This window comes from Hippocampus bargibanti, linkage group LG03 (assembly GCF_051943395.1).
Source record: "Hippocampus bargibanti isolate YZ-2025 linkage group LG03, ASM5194339v1, whole genome shotgun sequence".
In the NCBI taxonomy this organism is placed as follows: Eukaryota; Metazoa; Chordata; class Actinopteri; order Syngnathiformes; family Syngnathidae; genus Hippocampus; species Hippocampus bargibanti.
This window is the reverse complement of record NC_142736.1, coordinates 1,015,251-1,038,932: the sequence shown is the minus strand read 5'-3', so window position 1 is coordinate 1,038,932 and position 23,682 is coordinate 1,015,251. Positions and strand designations below refer to the sequence as shown.

The 23,682-nt window shown below is 38.6% G+C and overlaps 2 protein-coding genes across 2 annotated transcripts; one reads left to right on the top strand and one right to left on the bottom strand.

The window, feature by feature from the left end:
- The first annotated feature begins 1,306 nt into the window (after positions 1 to 1,306).
- csrp3 (cysteine and glycine rich protein 3) lies at positions 1,307 to 7,575 on the top strand. The gene is given in 7 exon segments (XM_088991437.1): positions 1,307 to 1,458; positions 1,864 to 1,975; positions 5,062 to 5,175; positions 5,178 to 5,235; positions 5,441 to 5,570; positions 6,570 to 6,663; positions 7,403 to 7,575. Coding segments are annotated over 6 exon segments (576 nt in total). The 5' UTR covers positions 1,307 to 1,458; the 3' UTR covers positions 7,471 to 7,575.
- A 529-nt stretch (positions 7,576 to 8,104) lies between these two features.
- On the bottom strand, positions 8,105 to 21,622 carry zdhhc13 (zDHHC palmitoyltransferase 13). The gene is made up of 17 exons (XM_088991438.1): positions 21,554 to 21,622; positions 18,865 to 19,088; positions 16,516 to 16,638; positions 15,621 to 15,698; positions 15,341 to 15,485; positions 15,194 to 15,258; positions 14,967 to 15,129; positions 14,369 to 14,494; positions 14,159 to 14,292; positions 13,037 to 13,137; positions 12,474 to 12,598; positions 11,554 to 11,616; positions 11,372 to 11,465; positions 11,172 to 11,255; positions 9,937 to 10,094; positions 9,772 to 9,869; positions 8,105 to 9,220 (listed from the first exon to the last, which is right to left on the bottom strand). The coding sequence occupies exons 1-17, from the start codon at positions 21,575 to 21,577 to the stop codon at positions 9,082 to 9,084; spliced, it is 1,944 nt and encodes a 647-aa protein (XP_088847564.1). The 5' UTR covers positions 21,578 to 21,622; the 3' UTR covers positions 8,105 to 9,081.
- Between the last annotated feature and the right edge of the window lie 2,060 nt (positions 21,623 to 23,682).

Here is a 23,682-nt window from a genome sequence, read left to right as displayed (position 1 = left end):
TCAGATACTTTTGTTTTGACTGAAAGTCTTAAAGGGGAAACTCTGTGGATTGATTTCATATGTTTGGGGGATGTAAAATAATAATAATAATAATAGGATTGGATTTGCCTTTATTAGTCTCGCAGTGGAGAAATTTACATTTCACAGCAGCAAAGTTATGAAAGGAATGAAAGTAGAAAAACAAAAAAATCATCATAATACAATCATACTGTACACGTGTACAAATATCCTTTTACAATAAAATGAATATGTGGATTGATTTTTCTGTTGATTTTATGGAAATTTCATCTGATATTTTGATGATTTGCTTAATTTATATTAAAAATAAGTGACATCTTGCTTTATAAGAAATTTTAAATAACATCTAAAACATGTCATAAGATGATGTGACTTGTGTCTTTGTTATTATTATTATTATTAATTGTATGTTTACATTCAACTTTAACTCATTCACTGCCATTCACTGCATTATTATATTATATTATATTAATTATATTATATTATATTGAAAATATGACGTTTGAATAAATTTGAATGTTGTTTTTTCTTGCTTGGGTGCGGATAAAGTGCTGGCCAGACCTCTGCCACCAGGGTTTATTTTTCTTTTCCACAAGGGGGCAGCATTTCCCTTTTTCCATGTTAGCGCTTTGTTCCAGTTTTGGCTGTTGTTAAAGCGCTATTTAAGCAATTATGTATGTACAGGTATATAGTTGTAGACGCCGAAACATGTCAGGTATTTAAACACCGACAATACACTGTCTGCAAAATAAGAATCTGTTTTAAATTATGTATGTACAGGTAACATCAGAGTTACGACCGGTGTATGTTACGACCAGCCGTACTTACGACCGTCAGCTCTTTTTTTTTTAAATTCTACGCCTAGCAGCCGGAAACACGTACTACAGTTTTGGACAGCCAGCATGTCACACACTCACACAGCAATCATCTGCGTGACTACACTCAATACAGTAGTTATACATTGCAGATACGTCTCGGCAAAATCTCCTGTAGTACTGTATGGAAATTGCTTTTTCATTTTGGGTGTCGAAAAATATCATTTGTCCAGTTTTCCCGTTTGGATGATGACACTTCCATTCATGAAAAGCTTGCGGGTGTGAAAATAGCAGCGAGCTAACCCGCTACGATCATATTTAGCCGCTCGGTGAGTGTCCACATTTTATTGTGTGTAGCTAATCCCATGCAGCTGTGACTCATGGCTCCGGGTTGGGGTCGAGGGGTCACTCCATAAATCGCCAACAAATGTTTGTGAGACTGACGGTGAAGCCCTCATTCGGCCTGTGATGAAGGGTCAAGAGGGCTTGTCTGCCTCACGAGTTATTTTCGGAAGACATTTTGGATAGGGATGGGGGGCGTCACGGCTTCTGGGGATTATTTAAACCAGCCCGCAGCGTACAAACGACATTGCCGGAACAGAAAACCACACAGACGTATATCAAGGTAAGCTGCGATTGACTTTATGCAATACTCGCTTGTTATTTTTCAAAATAAAATTTCAAGCTATTTGGCGTGTGTACAGCATTACTTTATATGAATATTTTTATACACAAAACATCGCTAAGAACTTGAAATGAGGGCAGCTGTTCAAAATACAATGCGATACATACATATTGGTTTATATAGCGCTTTTGCAACAGCTAAAGCTGGAACAATGCGCTAACAGGGAAAAAAGGGAAATGCTGCCCCCTTGTGGGGAAAAACACATTGCCAGAGGCTATGGCCAGTGCTTTATCGGCACCTACGCATAAAAAAAAACAACAAATCCGGGAATGGCGCTATGCAAGTAAGCAAGCATAAGTGTGCGTTTGTTTGTTTGTTTGTTTGTTTGTTTGTTTTTAAACTTAGATGCCCAACTTGGGAGGCGGAGCTAAGTGCGCAGCCTGTGACAAGACTGTCTATCATGCAGAGGAGATTCAATGTAATGGGAGGAGCTTCCATAAAACCTGCTTCATATGCAGTAAGAACGCATTTTTTCCTCTAAATATTGTCGAAATGTCAAGGAGATATTAATGACGAGGAAATATGAAATATTAGCGGGGGGGGGGGGGGGGGATTTTTTCATAGACCAGGAAAGACAACGAATCCATTCAAGATGGCGGAATCCAAATGTGATGGGAATTCCGGCTTTTTTCAGAGAGCCGGTTCCTTTGGCTCGGCTCACTAAAAAGATCTGGCTTTTCTGGCTTTCAAATGGCTCCTCAGTTTGTTTGTTTTTTTTGTGTAACATTATGTGAAAAACGAATTACTCATGTAAAAAATACACTATGTCAAACATTTTTATTTTTATATAGCTTGATTTATATGTGCACAGAGTTAGCGGATGCTAACTTTCACTTTGCCTGTGGTTCCTCTGGTCTGATGATCAGCTGTCACTTATTTGCTTTTCATATATTAATGCTGTCATACCAACTAGTAAAAATATAATTGAATAATAATAACAGCATAATATGATAACATCTGTCCACCTAACACCCGCCCTCTACCACGGATATCGACCAATCACGTGCGGCTTTAACCGAAGACTGGGGGGCGGGGAATAGAGGACAAAAAAAGTCGGCTCCCATTTCCGCCTCCTTGTTAAGAGCCGGCTCTCTTCGTTCACTTCAGAGATCCGGCTCTACGAACCGTCTCATTCGCGAACGACACATCACTCCATGAAAGTAAAGGAAGACGAAATGAAATGCAAGTGCTGCGATGTCGCCACGCCGCCGTATTTAGAGGTCCCGTTACTCTGTGCAGCTGTCCAAGTATTCATCTACTCGACTGTGATTGTTTATCTGCCCAAGATTCAGTTGCAACCAAAGATGGCGCAATGACTAATTTTTTTCCACTGGGATGACTGATACCCCCCACCCCTCCAAGATAAACCCACCCGTCCCACTTGCGGCAGCGTTCGCCTCTTTTTTTTAAAGCTTCACCTCGCACTTGCATCTCTCGCTATGAATAGAAATGCCACACATTTGAGTATGCGTAATGACTCTGTTGACTGATAAAAACTTACGGCGTACTGGTTGTCAGACTCCATCATGTTGCGTTCAATGCCTCCCCGAAGAAACCAAACTGTGCAAGGGATGAGACAAAATGTGTCAAAAATAATAATCCATCACAAATTTTCTAATAGCATATTACAGTGTATGTAAATAGCTTTCAAATATTGTATAGATTATTGTTCTATGACAAATAAGGAAATAATGGAATGTTTAATTTTCGAAATATGAGGCGATTTTCTGCCTGTAATTACAGTTTAAAACAACGAAAATATGTGACAGAGTTTTTTATTACAGTTTAAACGATCATAACTTTCTTATTTTTTGGCAGATCTTAACGAGTAAGGTACCATTTGAGCGCTTGGGAAATTCTAAACAAGAACAGAGAACACAAGAAAAGATTCAAAATATAAATAAGCAAATATCAACGATCGAATGCAGGCAGATTTTCGTGAGAAATCAAAAAATGGTTGCCACTGACCACTAGGAAAGAAAATTGCGAGCTCTGGAAAAATATATGCTAATGCTTCTTCTTGCTTGAAACTTGGCAGTAATGGAGGAAAATATATATTCTACCTCTTCTATGAGTTATAAAAATACAACTTACTCACCTTTATAAACTGTAGTGTTAGCAAAAAGCGTAAACTTCAGTCCATTTTCCCCCCGTTTCTCGTTGTCGTATTGGGAAATTTCAAGAACCAGCATGGAGGGAAACGTGTAATACGTCATCATTCAGAGTGGACTCGCTTCACTGGACAGAAAGAATCGCGAGTTGGTGGTGGGGGAATTGTTCTTAGGATCATATCGATACCTTTATCGAATCGATACATACGTAAACAAAAATATAAAATCACACTTGAAGTTGAAGCACAACGGCAAATAGAATGTATACTAAATTATAATCAGTTTGCGTATGACGGAAGTTTGAGTCCTTTCGGCTTGATAGGGAAACGAGGCACAGGTGTACGTGAGGAGTGGAACAGCTGGAGCTGGAACACAATCAAGACACAACATAACCCAATGTTTTTTTTTTCATTAACAGAATATAAGGTAATTTCATGTTAAATTTCTTGTCAATTTTATTTACTCTCGCCATTAACAGAACAGTTCACATCAAATTACATAATACAACGAACGGGGAAAAAAAGCAAACCACGGGATATTTCTGAAATCACGTGTGAACTCGTGGCACCAGAAGTGACGTATTTTGTCGAAAGTGCGTCCTTAGAAGGTTGCGAGATGTGTATTTTGGATAGAACTGGCGTATTTATTTATTTGTTAATTTATTTATAATTTATTTATTTGTATGTTTATTTATTTATTTACTATTCGTTTGTATCTTTATTCTTCTTTCTGATTTATTTATTGATTTATTTTTTCGAAAGTGGGTCCTTAGGAGGTTGCGAGTACTGTACGTATGTGTATTTTGGACAGAGCTGGCGTATTTGTTTATTTATCTAGTTAGTATTTATTTGTATGTTTTTATTATTTATTTACTATTCATTTGTATATTTATTTATTTATGTTTCTTTCTTATTTATTTATCGATTTATTTTGTCGAAAGTGCGTCCTTAGTAGGTTGCGAGTACGTACTGTATGTGTATTTTGGACAGAGCTGACGTATTTATTTCGTATTTATTTGTACATTTATTTATGCATTTATTTATTTACTATTTATTTGTATATTGATTTATTTTGTCGAATATGCGTCCTTAGGAGTTTGCCAGTACTGTATGTGTATTTTGGACAGAGCTGGCGTATGTTTATTTATCTAGTTAGTATTTATTTGTATGTTTATTTATGTATTTACTATTTATTTGTATATTTATTTATTTAATCGAAAGTGCGTCCGTAAGAGGTTGCGAGTACTGTATGTGTATTTTGGACAGTGTTTATTTATTGTAGTATTTGTATATTTATTTATTTATTTAGTCGAAAGTGCGTCCTTAGGAGGTTGCGAGTACTGTATGTGTATATTGGACAGAGCTGGCGTATTTAGTTATTTATTTATACATTCTGTCTTTCTTATTTATTGATTGATTGATGTTTTGCACAGTGGGCTGCAAGAAAGGACTGGACAGCCACACGATGGCGGCCCACGAATCTGAAATCTACTGCAAATCTTGCTACGGCAAGAAATATGGGCCAAAAGGCTACGGATACGGCCAAGGTCTGGCGCTCTGAATTCGGATCCTGTTGGACACCGAAGCAACCTGCAGCCTACCAATGAGTACGTCGGCACTCAACGGGTTACAGTCATTTAACTTTTGATTTATTTCATGACATTTAAAAAGTTATCTTGGTTTTAGTTCCGTTTGTATTGATTTTAGTGTTAATATATACAGTACAGTATATCGTATTTGCCGAGTTGCAGCAGCAAAAAAACATTGATACAAAATAGAATGAACACTAAACAAAATAAACGTTTTGTCTAGCTCAAAACCACGGCAAACGCCCACAAACTCCAGCCCCAACAAATTTTCGCAGAAGTTTGGAAGCTCCGACCGCTGCTCTCGCTGCACCAAAGCTGTTTACGCAGCAGAGAAGGTGATGGGAGGTGGAAAGGTAAGGGGGGGGGGGGATGTTGTTTCGGCATATGTCGTCTCTCTCTTTGACTTTATAATAATAAATAATAATACATTTCATTTTAAGCGCCTTATTAGTTATAGTTATCAGCTCGAGTGTAACTTATTATTTTTGCGTGCACAATTATTAGCGATGTAACAAAATGTGTCAATAATAATTCATCACAAATGTTCTCATACCGTATTAAAGTGCATTTAAATAGCTTTCAAATGATGTATAAGTTATTGTTTTATGACAATTAATAAGGAAATAGTGGAATGTTTAATTTTGGAGATATGAGGGGGATTTTCTGCCTGGAATTACAGTTAAAACAATGAAAACTGTGACTAGTTTTTTATTGTAGTTTATCATATCATAACTTTCTTAATTTTTGGCAGATCTTAACGAGTGAGGCACCATTGGAAAGCTTTTGAAATTATAAACAAGAACAGAAAACACAAGAAAAGATTCAACGATCGAATGCAGGCAGATTTTCGTCAGAAATCCAAAATGGCTGCCACTGAATACTAGGAAAGAAAATTGCCAGCTCTAGAAATATATATGCTAATGCTTCTTTTTGCTTGAAACTTGGCAGTTATGGAGAAAAATATATATTCTACCACTTCTATGAGTTATAAAAATACAACTTACTCACCTTTATAAACTGTAGTGTTAGCAAAAAGAGCGTAAACATCAATCCATTTTTCCCCCCCCCGTTTCTCGTTGTCGTATTGGGAAATTTCCAGAACCAGCATGGAGGGAAATATGTGTAAAACTTCATCATAAGCCTCATATCTTGGAAAATCCCACCAAAAACAATGACGTACTTCACAAAAATGCAATGATACACGACTGCGAGTACAGAATGCGCTCGCTTCAATGGACAGAAACAATCACAGTGGAATATACGTCACTGTAGCGTACCTACAATTATATACTGTACAGTCGTTTTAAAGACATTGAGGAAAAATGCCACTGTTTTGACGTTTGTGTCCGCAGCCTTGGCATAAAACGTGCTTCCGCTGTGCCAAGTGTGGTAAAAGTCTCGAGTCCACCACCGTGACTGACAAGGATGGAGAGATCTACTGTAAAGGTACTAAAGCTTCACTCCAAAAGAGGAGGAATACAGTGATATATTGGCTTACAAACTTAATCGGTTCCCAGAAAGTGTGTGTAAGGCGAAAAGTGTGTCTTCCAAACATTAATGTCGCATAGGAAACCATTAAAATGACAATAATCCTTTCCCATGTCCCCATAAAACATAATTTTTGACTAAATAAGCCTTAAAACGACACAAAATATACCTTATTTTATAAATAAAACATTGTGCTATTGTACTGTAATTGAAGAAATAAACTGTACAGTATAATAAATTTGTTTTATTTACTCTTGTGATGGTCGTTGATGTAGTTGCCTCTTGATGACATCCGAGAGAAGTTGCCGTGCTTTCTCGGCGATAATACCCTCACTCACACTGTCCCCTGCTAGCTGCTTTTCGTTAACCCAAATCAACAGAAGTTTTTTCAACCTGAAACCATTGCTTAAACAACACAGAAACACCCTTAGCCACACGTAGCAATGGTCGACTTAGCATACTGGTACAGTGACGCTTTTTTGGGCCTATAATAGCAAAAGTACTCCACTCGATAACAAACTACATTCTCACTGTAAGAAAGGGGGTGACTAAAACTAGTGGTTTGGTTCGTCCGCTGAAAACTAGTTCGTATGGCAAGATTATATTCTCGTGAATTTAATGTTTGTGAGGTGAAAGAGCTAAAATGTTTGTAAACAGAAGTATCAGTGTATTTTTAACTTTTGATTTTTCTCCCCAGTTTGCTATGCCAAAAATTTTGGGCCCAAAGGATTTGGACTGGGCAACGCCGCCATGTTGGAGGAATGAACGCAATGCCCAAAAGTCGGGAAGGATGACTTTGCCTTAAATGAACATTGTTATATGAAACGACAGCAACGTTTATGTTTGTAATAAATCATATTGGTACCAACATTTCCATCTCTTCCATTTTCTGAGGTCAAAGGTGAACTGGAGGTGATCCCTGCTCACTATGGGCAAAAAGTCTTTTTGGAAATGGACTTTGTGGAAGATAGAAGTAATAATAATAATCATACATTTCAGTTAGCGCCTTTCAAATCTCTCAAGGTCACTTTACAGTCACAGGAATAAATTTTTCTGTGAGTGAGCAGCGGCAGCCACACGCTACAGCGTTCACTCAACCTGGAATAACTCAAATAAATAGAAAGCGAGCTAGCTAGATAATAGATACAGTAGCTAGCTAGATAGATAGCAAGCTAGCTAGAAACAAACTTAATTGGTTCCCAGAAAGTGTGCGTAAGGTGAAAAGTGTGTATTCCAAACATTAATTTCCCATAGGAAACAATTAAAATGAGAATAATCCGTTCCCAGGTCCCCATAAAACATAATTTTCGACTAAATAAGCCTTAAAACGACACAAAATATACCTTATATGTATAATAAATGTGCTATTGTAATTAAAGAAATAAAATGTACTATCTAATAAAGTTGTCAGCGGAATTCCATACGAGGGGTGCTCACACCCTGACGAAGAATTCACAAGTTGCTTTATTATAAAGTATCAGAGTGGTCTTGCATTATGAAACATACATGTGAGTCTTAAAAAACAGACTTAGCAGGCAGAAAGCTTAACTTTCCCAAAGCGCGTTTAAAAAATAAGCTTGCGATGTGTGAAACACACTTTTTTTTTTTACAATTCTGCAATACATTTTGCAAAGTGATTTGTTTGACTTCCACAGGTCAAAAAAAGGCAGCAGCAGGCTATACAAAAAAATAAAAGCAAAAATTGGCATTTTTTTTATCCACTGGAGTGAAATCACTTCACGACGAACCTTTTTCGATGAATTAGAAAAATAAAAATAAATAATTACACTGTGCTTTTTTGGTTCAAAGCCATTAATAGAGATTAGAAAGAATAGAAGTTATCATATTTAAAAGTCCCATGCTTAGCTGGCCAACCGAACAATAGTCCCAAAGTAAAGACGCAGACAACCTGGGGTCAATCTGAGGTCAACAGACACAGCCTGTTAAAATGTTATCTTCCTCTATTCTAGGACAGAGTTTAGGACTTGGGAAATTCCTTCGTCACAGAAGTAATTTAGGACTTGAAACCCCCTCACAGGAAGAGCTCATTAGCCAGGCTACACATTTATCAGTTCGTGGAAAAGACAACCAATCAAGAATATCTGTTTTATTGCTATTGATTAGAATACCACGTCCAGGGGCGTGGTATTCTAATCAAGAAAATTATGTTTTACTAATGTATCACTTAAATTTGCATATACTCTCAATAAATACCTTGGCAGAGGGCTGCAGAATTCGGGCTTCTGTCATAAATGACTACGTCCCCTGCCGGCAGTAAAAGACAATCTTCCTGTGTTCGAGCCTTTGTCCACAGTGTCCGACGGAACATCTCTGACTGCCGTCGCTAAAATCTTGAAGCAAACCCCTGAGCATTAATCATACCATGTCCGTATGTCGAAACAAACGCTGATCCTGACCAGGAGGGAATTGCTGCGTCCAATCGATGATGGCGGGTTTGCAGAGGCCGCAGCAGCGCAGGTGGAAGAAGGACGCCAGGTTACGAATGACACCCAAACTGCCAAGGGAGAGATGGCGTATATTTATGGATATTAAAGGACAACCGACACCTCCAGACAAGTTGCCTCCATAATTTGTAAAATCTCTTCAAATGACTTCTACTGACCGTGATTCCACCGCATATGCAGTGATACCTTGGCTTACAAACTTAATTGGTTCCCAAACAGAGTGTGTAAGGCAAAGTATATCCCAAAAATTAGTTTCCCATAGGAAACTATTAAAATGAGAATAATCCGTTCCCAAGTCGCCATCAAACATAATTTTCTACTTCCTTAGGTAAATAAAATGGCTTTATTATACAGTAGTTTATTTCTTTAATTACAATACCATGGCACATTTATTATGCATTAAAATAAGGTATATGTTGTGTAATTTTAAGGCTTATTTAGTAGAAAATTATGTTTTATGGGGACCTGAGAACGGATTATTCTCATTTTAATGTTTTCCTATGAGAAATTAATGTTTGGGAAACACACTTTTCACCTGACACACTAGGTTTGGGAAAAAATGGTGACAAAAAAAATGAATCTGTGAATGGTGACAACTGACTTGTACGGATTTTGCGACAGCGCCAAGGATTGTCTGAATTTTCTGGCGTGCATCATCAAGCTCATCCTCTCAGCGGTGGTCAGTCCGAGGAAAGCGATCTGGAATGTGGCGTCAAATTCAAATGAGACGGTCGCATTTTGGCGACGACGCGTTTGGCGCGCTCACCTGGTAGAGCTGCAGGAGCAGAATGAAGCCGGACCAGCAGCTGTGGTACAGCGCCAACGAAAAGACGCACATCAACCATGGCGAGCAATCCACCACGGCGAAGGACACGATTAGCAGACCGCGTTGATCGGCGGGTGGCAGGCAATGAGACGACCAGTCTGGAAACAAAAGTGGCCAAAATTTGCCAAATTTGGACTCGCACCGCATTTATACTGCTCTTTTATTGCTACCTTTTGGTACCAGCCACAAAAATATATATATACAGTGATACCTTGGTTTACGAACCCCTTGGATTACGAACTTTTCGGTTTACGAACATTAAATTGATGAAAATTTTACCTTGGCATACAAACTATTTTTCGGGATACACACGGAGCTGCCACATTGACATCGCAAACGAACCCGTTCTCCTAACAAGAAAATGGCTGCCGACTTCTTTGACCTCTATTCTCCGCCCCCAGTCTTCGGTTAAAGCCACGTGATTGGTCGAGAACGCAGCAGTAAGGGGAAATGGTTTCAATATTAAAGAGACGGGCAGACGACAGTGAGAGAGAGATATTTTGTGTAGTTTTAAGCCTTAGAAAATAAGTAGAAAATTATGTTTTTGGGGGACCTGGGAACGGATTATTCTCATTGTAATGGTTTCCTATGGGAAATTATTTTTTGGGATACACACTTTTTGCCTTACACACTCTGTCTGGGAACCAATTAAGTTCCGAAGCCAAGGTATCACTGTACCTTTTTATTGTTGTTATATGTTTTATTTATTTTTTTGTACAATTACTGTAATTGTCTTCAGCCACATTGCATTTTATTTAGATGTAGTTGTAGCTTTTTTGGGTGGTAATATTACTTGGCCTTAGTTGATTATTATTATTTAACATTATTTAGATTAGCTTTAGATGTACTTTTTTCCCTATATGGTGATACCTCATCTTATGAATTTAATTGGTTCCCATAAAGTGTGTGTAAGGCGAAACGTTTGTCTGCTAAACATTTTTTTCCCATAAGAAACCATTCAAAATGAGAATAATCCGTTCCGAGTTTTAGATGTTATTTAAATTTTATTGTATATATTTTTCTTGTGGCTGGTACCCAAAGGTTTCAATAAAAAAGCAGTAGAAATAGGGTGCGAGTCCAAATTTGGCAACGGGGAAAAAAAGTGAACGGCATTCGCTTGGTGGAAACAAGATGCCGTCAGCGTGACAGTGCGACTGTGGAATGGCTTGACTCACACACGACACACCCGTAGAACATCCAGACGCACATGAGCAAGAGCGACAGCAGGAAAAGGACAAAGTAAAGATGGTTCCTGGCACCTGCAAAAAAGAAAAAAAAAAGAAAAAATAAATATATATAGATATATCTCTATATATATACATAAGTCCAAGGGGAATTTAACTGGAATGCATTCCCATTCCGGAGTGCTGCCTACCGATGCAGCTGTTGGTCCAGACGGAGTGATGGTCCTGCTTGGCTACACACGCGTCACATCTCGGGCAGTGGCTGGCACGAACCGGTTTTTTAATCTGATAAGAGATTCAAAAGCATTAACAAAGAGTTACGTTGCCGTGGCCTCGATACAGCGATGGCGCTCCTTTTGGCTGGAAATCTGACCATGCAGGAAGTGCAGAAGATGCTCGGCTCCAGACAGCCGGCCTCAGCCAACAGCAAGATGTTCTGTGGAGGTACAGAACAACGACATTGTAGTTCCTGATACAGTCATACCTCGGTTTACGAACTTTTCGGTTTACGAACGTTACACTTATGAAGATTTTACCTTGGCATAAGAACTATTTTTCGGGATACACACGGAGCTGCCACAATGAGTGATGTGTCATTTGCGAACGAGCCCGTTCTCCTAACAAGAAAATGGCAGCTGACTGTTTATGTCCTATATTCCCCGCCCCCAGCCTTTGGTTAAAGCCACGTGATTGGTCAAGAACGCAGGGGCTGGGGGTTACAGACAGAGACGTACTCCAAAAGAGAAAATGGCAGCCGCCGTTTTTTTTATCCTCTATTCCCCCGCCCCCAGTTGATGCAAAAAGCCACCAACCCAGCTAAACATAACACAATTGATGAGGAACTAGGTAAAATTATAGCAGAGAAAGCACCTATCAGGGATCATTCCTCAGGATGGTGAAAGAAGAAAGCTATGTTCCTCATCAAATGTTTAATGCTGAGGAAACCGGCCACTCCATTCCATCAAGCCATCAATGACCATCACAAAGGTAAATAAAAAGACTTTATTATCCAGCACAGTTTATTTCTTTAATTATAATACTATAGCACATTTATTATAAATAACATAAGGTATATTATGTGTAGTTTTAAGGCTTATTTCGTAGAAAAATAGGTTTTATGGAGACCTGGGAACGGATTATTCTCATTTTAATGGTTTCCTATTGGAAATGAATGTTTGGGATACAAACTTTTCGCCTTACACACTCTATCTGGGAACCAATTAAGTTCGTAAGCCAAGGTATCACTGTATCTTTAGCTGACTCCCAAAAATAAATAAATAATAACAGACTGACCATTTTCTTCTCCTCTTCACTTGACTTCACAAAACCGGGGTCAGTCTTGCAGGCACGGAGGTAGTAGTACAGCAAAGCGGTGGCGTTGAGCGTGAAAAGAACCTGGACTGTGGCGCTGTGGCCATGTAGGCGGCGCAGAGGTTAAGAAACATCCATATCAGCACATGGAAACGAAAGTCCCGTTTCATTCGGAAGCACTGGTGTCCAAGTAATGGCCCGGGGGCCAAATCTGGCCCACCACGTCCTTTTATTCGGTCCACGAAAGCAAATCCAACTTGTAAAATTCCACGATGCTTGTTAAAGTCTGAACCAAATTTTCAAATTGTCCCATGTAAACCACAATATCAGTCATTATTACTTACATAAACTTTTTTGAAAGCTAGTTATTCATTAATTTCTTGTGTGCTCTAGATGTAATATGAGGAAGGGATGAAACAATCTAATGGCTTCCCCAAATTCATAACGGCCACTGAGTGGAAACCGCAACTACATTGTGGCCCGTGGCAAAAAAAAAAATGACTGACACCCTTGTTCGAAGGCATCTCCATCGGCAAAAAGGATATCTGGTAGGAACCAGAGGCACCAAGTGACAAGCATCCAGAAGATGGAGGCCATGAGAGCCGTCGCTGGTAGGATTGACTGAAACACTGCGCCGGGGAAATTCCTGGTGAGAAATCACATTGCGTTTGAATATTTCATGTCCTTAATTTGTGCATATTGAAAACAAAACACATTTTTTTAATTGGGCATGTAGTTCATATGACTCATGGTGGCCGTAAAAATGATCATATTTGACTCCTCATTTGCTGTCGTTAGTCAAATTTTAAACGAACTTTAAAGGACAACCGACACTACTTTTTTAGTTCCTAACTGACATCAGAAAAACGTTTTATAGCATCTAAAATAGCCAAAACACGCAGGCTGATATTTTTAATCAAATGCAAAACGCCAATAAAAATGACTTCAAGTGTCCCAAAGCTACTTCAAAATGACCCCAGAAATTGCGAGTTTCAGAAGGTCCCGCCCCCTTGTTCGTGACGGCACACCAGGAAGTCTTTGCCTTGCTCAAGAATCAAAACAATGGCTTCAGAGCGTTCAGATTCGGAGAAGATGCTTTCTTGTTACTCATCCAGTTATTTATATGATTCAAATAGTTCTGAAGAGGAAAGCATAAATGTTTGCAATCGATGAAAGAAGTCCTTCCCTATCAATTCAAGCCGTCAGGACTCTAATGTAGCGTCCCAGAAAATGCATAAGATGGCGCCCAAGCTCTGTTGGAAATGGGCTGATTTGTCTGCTGGGAATTTGTGTCAACTAGTATCAAATAGTAGTCTTGGTGCAACACATGATTCACCATCGCGTTATTTATGTGTTTTCCTTTTAATTTCACCATCAACTTTTCAGACTAAACAAAGTACCCAAAATGCATTGTGTGTCGCCTTCTCGGTCAGGGGCGTTCCCTCTGTGACGTCACGTCAGGACTCGTCACCAACTCAAAAACAAGGCTTCCTGAATATTCAGAGCAAGTCTTAAAAGGTAAAATATAGCTTTAATATGCGGTGGAATCTTTGTCAAATGCGCTCAGTAGAAGTCATTTGAAGCCATTTGACAAATTATGGACACAACTTGTCCGGGGTGTCGGTTGTCCTTTAAGAGCACGTAGTGAAAGTATAATAAATCCGAACCTCGTGGCCAAACCGATCGCACCAACCACGCAGACGATCAGGACCCCTTTGAGCAACCAGGAATCGGAATTCATATCCAAAATGGCAGCCAAGCAGCCGAACATGGCGGTGGAGATAAAAAATTGAAGAAACACCTGCAAAGACACGAAAAAAAGTCCGTCGGAGGGAGTTTAATTTAACTTACTTTTTATTTTTAAAGCGTGTTCCTACTTTGTATTTGGTGACGATTCGTAAGCAACGCGAGTTGGCTCGCATCCTCTCCCGTTGGACTTGGTTGAGGACGTAGACGAGCAAGGGGCTGTGAACTTGGTGGGCCAAATCCACGGGCGTGTGGCCCTGAGAGCACAGACAAGAGGGCAGAGGCGCGCTCATTTTACCAGAGTGGATGTATTTAGTTATTAATTAAGTTGTGTATTTATGTGTGTATGTATGTATGTATGCATGTATGCGTTTGTGTATGTATGTATGTATGTATGTATGTATGTATGTATGTATGTATGTATGTATGTATGTATGTATGTATGTATGTATGTAAGTATGTATGTATGTATGTATGTATGTATGTATGTATGTATTTAGTTTGTTATTTATGTAATTATGTATCCATTCATTTTTTATCTATTTATATATTTACTTATTTGTTTCATTATTTATTTCAAAAAGCCTTTAATAGTTTCTCTTTTAGCTTTCGTTACTTACTTATTCTGCTAGTAATGTATTTATTCACTTATTTAGTTATTTAATCCGTTATTTAGTTTACTTATTTATTTAGTCATTCATTCATTTCTTTGATGAAAGTTTCACTCACATTAATGTTCTCTAATTCCAGGCTGGCCCCGGCCTCCAGCAGGACGTACGCGGCGTCGATGTTGCCCGCTAGCACGGCGCAGTGAAGCGGAGTGTTGCGGTTGACTTTGTCCACGGCGCTCACCGACGCGTTGTTTTTGATTAAGAAGTTAGTGGGCTCAGGCCTGCGACAACAAAAAGCGACAGCGATGATTTGTCATCAAGGCACCACGTCCGGAAAGGACATACCCGATAATCTTCTGGGCTGCTAGCATCAGAGGCGTTTGTCCATTGCAGTCAGGGCTATCGACTTCCTGCAAAGGCAAACGACAAAAAAAGTCAAAAGATAACAAGAGGGCAAACATCTCCATTGTCCTGTGTGGTTGCCCTCCTGACCTGTCCCTTGGCCATAAGGTAGGCGGCGATGGCCATGTGCTGGAAGAGGATGGCGAGGTGAAGAGCGCGGTAACCTTCCCCGTCCGCGATGGCGGGATCGGCCCCGTACCGGATCAGCTGAATGACCATTGGCAGGTGGCCCTGCCTGGTTCGTTCCAAACACAAACCGGGCATTAGAGACAAAACGCCGATAGGTCGCCAACAAGGACTGGCGTCTTGCGCTAACATTAGCGTCTTGCTAACACTGATCAACAGGAATAGATTTGAACGATGAGGTCACCTGATGGCCCAATGAAGAGGCGTCGAGTTCAAGTCTCCTCCGAGCTGGTCAACGATTGCCCCTTTGGAGATGTAATACCTACAACAAACAAACAAAACAATTAATCAATTAATTAAATGGCAAATTAATTAATAAAAACAAACAAATGGTAAATCAAATAATAAATAAATTGAATAAACAATTAAATATGCAGTAGCCACCAAAAAATAAGTAAACAAATAATTTCTTAAATAAGCAATGGCCACAAAAATAAGTCAACAATTAATAACCCGATTACCGGCAATCGATGGATGGGTCAATTATTTAATTATATAATGATCAAAATGGTAAACCAAATAATAATTTAAATAAATATAACATGCTATACTCACAAAAAAATAAGTAAACAATTAAAATAAAATATTAAATATGCAATAACCACAAAAAAAAGTCAACAATTAATGACATAATTACCGGTGATCGATTAATGGATCAATTCTTTAATTACATAATGACCAAAATGGTGAATCAAATTATTTTAATAAATATAAGATGCGGAACCCACAAAAATAAGCAAACAAGTAATTAATCAGTTAATTAATTCATTCATTAATGGGTCAATTAATGATATAATTAACACAATGGTCGATCAAATAACTACTAGATAGCCAGCTAGGTAGCCAGCTAGGTAGCTCACAACGCAAGGAAAATATATGATTCGCGCTTGTATGCGGAAATAAAAGAACTTTTATATGAAAATGTTCTTCTTTTTTTGTGTGCAGGTGAGCAGCGGCAATCATTCGCGCCAGCGTTCATTCACTCTACCCGGAAGTAACACAGCAGACAAGTTAAGTTAAGGAAGAGAAAATGAAAAGAAAGAAGTAGAAAAACAAAATAGTACAGGACATGTTCCTACTTGACCAACTCCAAGCGATTGTTGATGGCCGCCCAGTGCAAAAGCGACACGTTCTCTTTGTCCAGCTGCCTGACGTCGTATCCGGCGTCCACCAACTCTTTACAGCGATCCAAAATACCAAACCTGCGTCAAGTACAAAGTAGTCATCAACGACGTGCCTTAAAAAATGTCTTTAAATAATTGCAGAACGTAAACACGCAACCTTCGTTCTGTATTACAGGGTGACCGAAAAAGACGCGTACCCATCAACATTTCAATTGTGGCTTTGATTAAAAAGCTATTTCTTTCACATTAAAACCACACGTTATTCAGTTGACGGAAGATCATTCAGCCATCCATTTTTAATCCATTTATGGCTTTCCCGAGATGTGTTCCAAATGTCCACCATTTGGTTGCAAGCAAACTTGTACTCATCTGACAAAGTTGTCAATCAATTGGACACATTCCTCTTTCGGGAGAAAACATTGCTGCAGTGAGGGACTCATCTTTTTGGGTCACCCTCCCATACATCAACGACCATCACAAGGCTATTTGCTATTCATTAGCTAGCTAGCTAGCTAGCTTTTAGCTGTCTAGCTGACTGGCTGTAAGCTGTCTAGCTGTTGGCTATCTGGCTATCTATTACCTATTTATTCGCTATCAATTAGCTCGCTAGCTAGCTATTAGCTGTCTAGCTGGCTGGTTGTAAGCTGTTGGCTATCTGGCTATGTATTCGCTATTTATTTGCTATCCATTAGCTAGCTATCTATTAGCTGTCTAGCTGACTGGCTGTAAGATGTCTAGCTGGCTATCTATTACCTATTTATTTGCTATCTTTCAGCTAGCTAGCTTTCTATCTATTTGAGTTACTTCGGGGTTGAGTGAACGTTGGCGCGTGTGGCTGCCACTGCTCACCCACAGAAAAACTTTATCCTGTGACTGTAAAGTGACCTTGAGACTTTTGAAAGGCGCTTAGAAATGAAATGAATTATTAATTTTTATTATTAAATAAAACGACTTTATTATACAGTAGTTTATTTCTTTAATTACAATACAATAGTACATTTATTATACATAAAATAAGGTATATTTTGTGTAGTTTTAAGGCTTATTTAGTAGAAAATTATGTTTTATGGGGACCTGGGAACAGATTATTCTCAGTTTTGATGGTTTCTTATGGGAAATAAATGTTTGGCAGACAAACTTTTCGCTTTACACACACTTTTGGGGAATCAATGGCGTTCATAAGCTGAGGTATCACTGTATTTTGTTTTAGTTTCAGTTTTAAACCGTATACAGTCATGAGAATTAACACAGAACACACCCACACATTTTCCTCCACCACCTCTTCGGTTCAGTTGTTGAGCAGTAGCGCAGTAAATATTTAAACGTGAGATTTTTATCTTAGGGCTTGCTCTAATAAACATAGATAAATATTTAAAGTCGACACTCTCATGGGAATCAGGAAGTATGAGGACAATTCTCTGCTAAGCCACACCTTACTGCGCGCTAATCCCAAACGTTCGCTCCCGTTTGTCACTGTAACATTAAAGGACAACCGACACCATTTTTTTGTTTCCCGACTGACATCAGAAAAACGTTTTATAGTATCTCAAATACCCCAAACACGCAGGCTGATATTATAGTCAAATGCAAAACACCAATAAAAATGACTTCAAGTGTTCCAAAACTACTTCAAAATGACCCCCTTGTTCGTGACATCACGCCAGGACGTCTTGCCTTGCTCTAGAATCAAAACAATGGCTTCATATTCGGAGAAGATGCTTTTTTGTTACTCATCCGGTTATGAATATGATTCAAATATTTCTGAAGAGGAAAGCATAAATGTTTGCAATCGATTAAAGGAGTTCTTCCATGTCGTTTTGAGACGTCTGGACTCCAATTCAACAAGTATCAAATAGATACTTGATGCCACACGCAACGATTCACCATCGTGTTATTTATGTAGTTTTTGGCATCAACACGGATCAACACAAAGTTTTCAGACCAAACAAAGTACCCAAAATGCATTGTGTGTCGCTTTCTCGGTCAGGGGCGTTCCCTCCGTGACGTCACGTCAGGCATCGTCATCAACTCGAAAACAAGACTTCCTGAAAAGTCCTAAAACGTACAATATATCTATCTATATGCAGTGGAATCTTTGTCAAATACGCTCATTTCAAGTGATTTTACACATTAAGGACGCAACTTGTCCGGAGACGTCGGTTGTCCTTTAATTGTTTTCACGCTAAGGCGTCATTTGTGTACTTTATGTCAAATATACATGGTGTGACCCAAAAAGGATGCGTACCCATGAACATTTCCATTGTGGCTTTGATTAAAACAAAACGATTGATTCCAAAGTCTTACTGTGATGCCTTCACGATGTCCCAGCTGCTGCTGTCATCCAGATGCGACCGCTTCTTCGTCTGTAGACTAGGATCCAACGCTTCTTCTGCATTGTTGCCAAACTGTCCGTGAAAAGAGGGCGCGAAGGGGAGTCCCATCCCGCCAAACGCCGCCGCTCTCGGCCCGTGACTGTGAGAATGGCCCGAATGTCCATGGTGACAGTTCTCGTGAGCGTGACTGTGACTCTGCAGCAATTCAAACACAAAACGACAATTGTGATGCAATCTGGTTTCTTGCGAGAACCACAGAAAGACGTTATTACCAAACCACACGGTTGGGGGAGATGTGCTAACTTGATAGCATGTACAATACATCTTCACTTATCTAGCGCTTTCACAACAGCTGCAGCTGTAAAAAAAAGCGCTTCACATAATAGTCAACATAAAGTAAAATAATAAACACAACAGTAACATAAAAACATGGACAGTTGTGCAATCTTAACAACTTTCATCATATATTCTGATGTTTTAAGGACAACCGCTCGGCTTTCTGATATAAATAACTAGATAAAGAAATAATAAAAATAATAATACATTTCATTTTCAGACGTTCCCCAACTTACATTCAGAACGCTCGTTTGTAAGGTGAATTCATTCGTAAGTTGCTTCAGTGCGATATTTTGTATGGAATGTATTTTTATTTAAAGGACAACCGACACATTTTTTTTTGTTTCCTAACCGACAAGAGAAAAACTTTTTCGTGACGATACTCCTTCACAAACTGCCTTGCTCCAGAATCAAAACAATGGCTTCAAAGAGTTCAGATTGGGAGAAGATGCTTTCTTGTTCCTCATCCAGTTACGAATATGATTCAAATAGTTCTGAAGAGGAAAGCATAAATGTTTGCAATCCATTCAAGAAGTCTTTCCGTATCAATTCAAGCCGTATGGACTCCAATGTAGCGTCCCAGAAAATGCACAAGATGGCTCCCAAGCTCCATTGGAAATGGGCTGAAATGTCCGCTGGGAATTTGTGTCAACCTACACGTTCTTTACATGTGTTACCGCAAGTGGCTGCGACACGCAACAATTCACCATTGCGTTATTTATATTGTTTTCCTTCTAATTTTGCCATCAACACAGTGTTTTCAGAAGAAAAAAAGGACCCAAAATGCATTGTGTGTGTTGCTTTCTCGGTCAGGGGCCTTCCTTCCGTGACATCACTTAGGGCATCGTCAAGAACTCGAAAACAAGACTTCCTGAATATTCAGCGCAAGTCTTAAAAGGTAAAATATAGCTATATGCCATGGAATCTTTGTAAAATGCGGCCAGTAGAAGTGATTTTACAAATTATGGACACAACTTGTCCGTAGGTGTCCGTTGTCCTTTAAATACAAGACAAAAATGTGACAACATTCAATTTTAAGTGCACCCTCTTTGTTACACCAAACAGTTCTAGATGAAAGAGGAGAGGATCAAAGCATTCTTTCCACAAGTGGATCAGAGGCGTCAAGGTCAGACTGTGCACGTCTGCTAGAAGATAAGTTTTGAAAACAAAACATGAAGCTGTAACTCCTGTCCCATGAGTGTTCAGCCTACCATGCATGTTTTTTTTGAAACGTGGGTGCATTTAGATTATAATTACTTCTATAATATTAAGTTGCATTCATTTTGTTTATTTTCTTAAATAAAACAAATTAACACATAAACACGTCAAACGAATGAAACAATGAAATCACATGGCGGTTCATCAAGTGTCGGCAACAGAATAAATCTGAGTCCAATAAACAATTTTAAACGTACAGTGGTACCTCGGTTTACGAACCCCTTGGCTGACGAACTTTTCGGTTTACGAACGTTAAATTTATGACAATTTTACCGTGGCATACGAACTTTACTTCGGCATACGAACTTTTTTTCGTACACGTAGCTGTCTCAATGAGTGATGTGTCTTTCGCGAACGAGCCCGTTCTCACAACAAAATGGCAGCCAACCGTTTTTGTCCTCTATTCCCTTTCCTCAGTCTTCGGTTAAAGCCATTGGTGATTGGTCAAGAACGAAGCAGTGAGGGGAGGTGGTTTAAGCATTAAAGAGACAGGCAGACGACAGAGAGAGAGTTTCACACTGTCTGGAAACCAATTAAGTTCGTAAGCCAAGGTATCACTGTACATGATTTGGTTTTTCACGGATAATTGCTCAATTAACGACACCAGATTTCAAAACAACGTGAGCATAAGCTTGTTTTAGTCCTAAAAAGACACCGAGACCCCGCAAGACTTTGACAAAGGCATACATGCAAGAAACACTTGTCGTGCACTATCAGATCGATGAGTATGAGGAAGACGCCTCCTGGACCGATTGCACGATTCCCACCGTCAATCCCCCTCGAAGACCTCAACTCAATCCGTGTATACAACCCGTAAACCAGTTAGCAAAAAATAATAATAATAATAATAATAATGCCCACCCGAACACAAAACGGGAGACTTTTTAACAGCTGGCAAGAAAACACATTGCTTGCCACTAGCACGAGGCTAGCAAGAAGCTAACAGTCTGACAGTTGAACGTAGGACTGGCTATTCCGCATTCGAGCAACTCGTTGATAGACGAGATACGTCGAGGCGAGCAAACCGAGAATTTGTTAAAACGTGTCAAAAACGGCGAGTCCGAGAAAGGTGAATGAATCCATGTTGAATATCCAAACAGACTTACATCACCAGCTTTGCTCCAGTCCATTTTGTTGTGAAGGAATCAGGGAAAGTTCCTGCGAATGGAAAGGCGTGAGTTAAAATTCCACTTCCGGTCAGTGTCTTTCGGAATAAGGACAATAAAACTCAAATCAAAGGCGGAAAACATTATGACTAATTTTGACTGATGTATTTATATGGAAAAAATGGAAATGTCATTTTATTTTTACGGTCACATGTACGAATACGAAACGAAAAGATTTGTAGGAAAAGAAATACAATCTAATTCAGTCAGTAATAATATTGTTTATTATTAAAACAGTTCAAATATTTATTTTGAAAATAGGAAACATTGGGAATTTCTATTTTACCTTTTTTTTTTACCGGAATGCTAATTAAGATTGTACAGGTAATAACAAATTAATAAATACAATAAATAAACAAAGTGGAAAGCAGATGGCGCCATAATTCAATAAATGGAGACGAATGCTTCAATTGATAATTTTGCACCCGGTCTTTCACAAACCCAGACAAGAACATGAATATGAAATCAACATTTAAAAAACATTTTTGAATACTCTAGTTTAATTTTTAAAACACTGTGTGTATGTTTACTTTTGTAGCTTACTTAAATACACAGTAAATACTGTAGTAGTAGTAATAATAATAATAATATTAAGCGCCTTTCAAAAGCGCCTTTCAAAACTTTCAAGGACACTTTACAGTCACAGTATATTTTTTTTCTGCGGGAGAGCAGCGGCAGCCACACGCGGCAGCGTTCACTCAACCCGGAAGTAAAATAAAGTAAAAATTAAATAATAAAAGTAAAGTAAAGTAAAAATAAAATAATAAAATACTAATAATAGAAGAAACATATTTTATCATAAACATCATTTTGACTTCAAGATGGCGCCGCAAGACTGGCTGCCTTTACAGCAGCTCCTGTATTTTGTTTTTCTACTTCTTCCTTTCCTTTCATAACTTTGCTGCTGTGAAATGTAAATTTCTCCACTGCCAGACTATTAAAGGTTAATCCAATCCAATCCGAAAATCTGTAAAAATACCATATACGATTTTCAGACATATCACAAATTTCTAAATTATTTTCAACAATTTCATTTTTTTCACAGTAATTTCCTGTTTTTTTTTTTTACTAATTTTGAGGATATTCTATTTTCTTCACTCAAAAAAGTGATTTAAATACATACAGAACAGTACAATACATATTGATTTATATAGTGCTTTAACAACAGCTGAAGCTGTAACAAAGCACTTATCATACACAGGAAATAAAGCAAGGAAATTTGCATTTTCGTGTTTATTATGTTTCATTATTCATTCATTCATTCATTATAAGTGCCTTGCACGCTGGGTCCGAGAGGACAGTCATTTCATCTGTGTTGGATGTCATGCATATTAGCATATTTGACAATAAAGCTGATTTTGACCTTGACTAAAGCAGTCACACAGATAGTAGAAAGCACAATACGCCATAACAATTAATATATGATGAGTCAATTAAGGTCAGAATCAGAATCATCTTTATTGCCAAGTATGTAGAACACATAAGGAATTTGTTTCCGGTAGAACACGCTGCACTAGTATCATCATCAAAAAATTGCTAAGGTAATATTGTTTATAACAGAAATTTACAGCAACTCTGCCTAAAAGAAAAAAAGGGACTGATCTTTCCTATTTTAGGTGCACTGGGATTCAATTTATTGGGTGGGAATCGTAAATCTATGCATTTTGGATTTTTGAATTCCAGTTGACTTTGGGATGGCAAACCTTGCACTGGTTGTCATCTAATCGCTGAGAATTTTGTGCTACTGAGAGCGTTGAAAAACTGCTACCAGGATGAAGTAGGGAGGTATAGCTTTAACGGAGTTGCCTTCTTCTGTATTTCCAGTGTATTCATCCCGAAATCCACCAAACATATTTTAGAGTGTACAAATGTGCTCAATTCAAAGTGTGAATGAGGCTTCATAAATATGATTAAATCCCACAGTGTCAAATGGGAGCGTGTCTCCATTGTCCAATATCCCCTTGTACATGTTTTTAATGGATGACCCCGCTTCCTCTATTTTCAATTGACTCTGACTGCTTATCCTGTTCTCTGTCTGTGTCTGTGTGTGTGTGTGTGTGTGTGTGTGT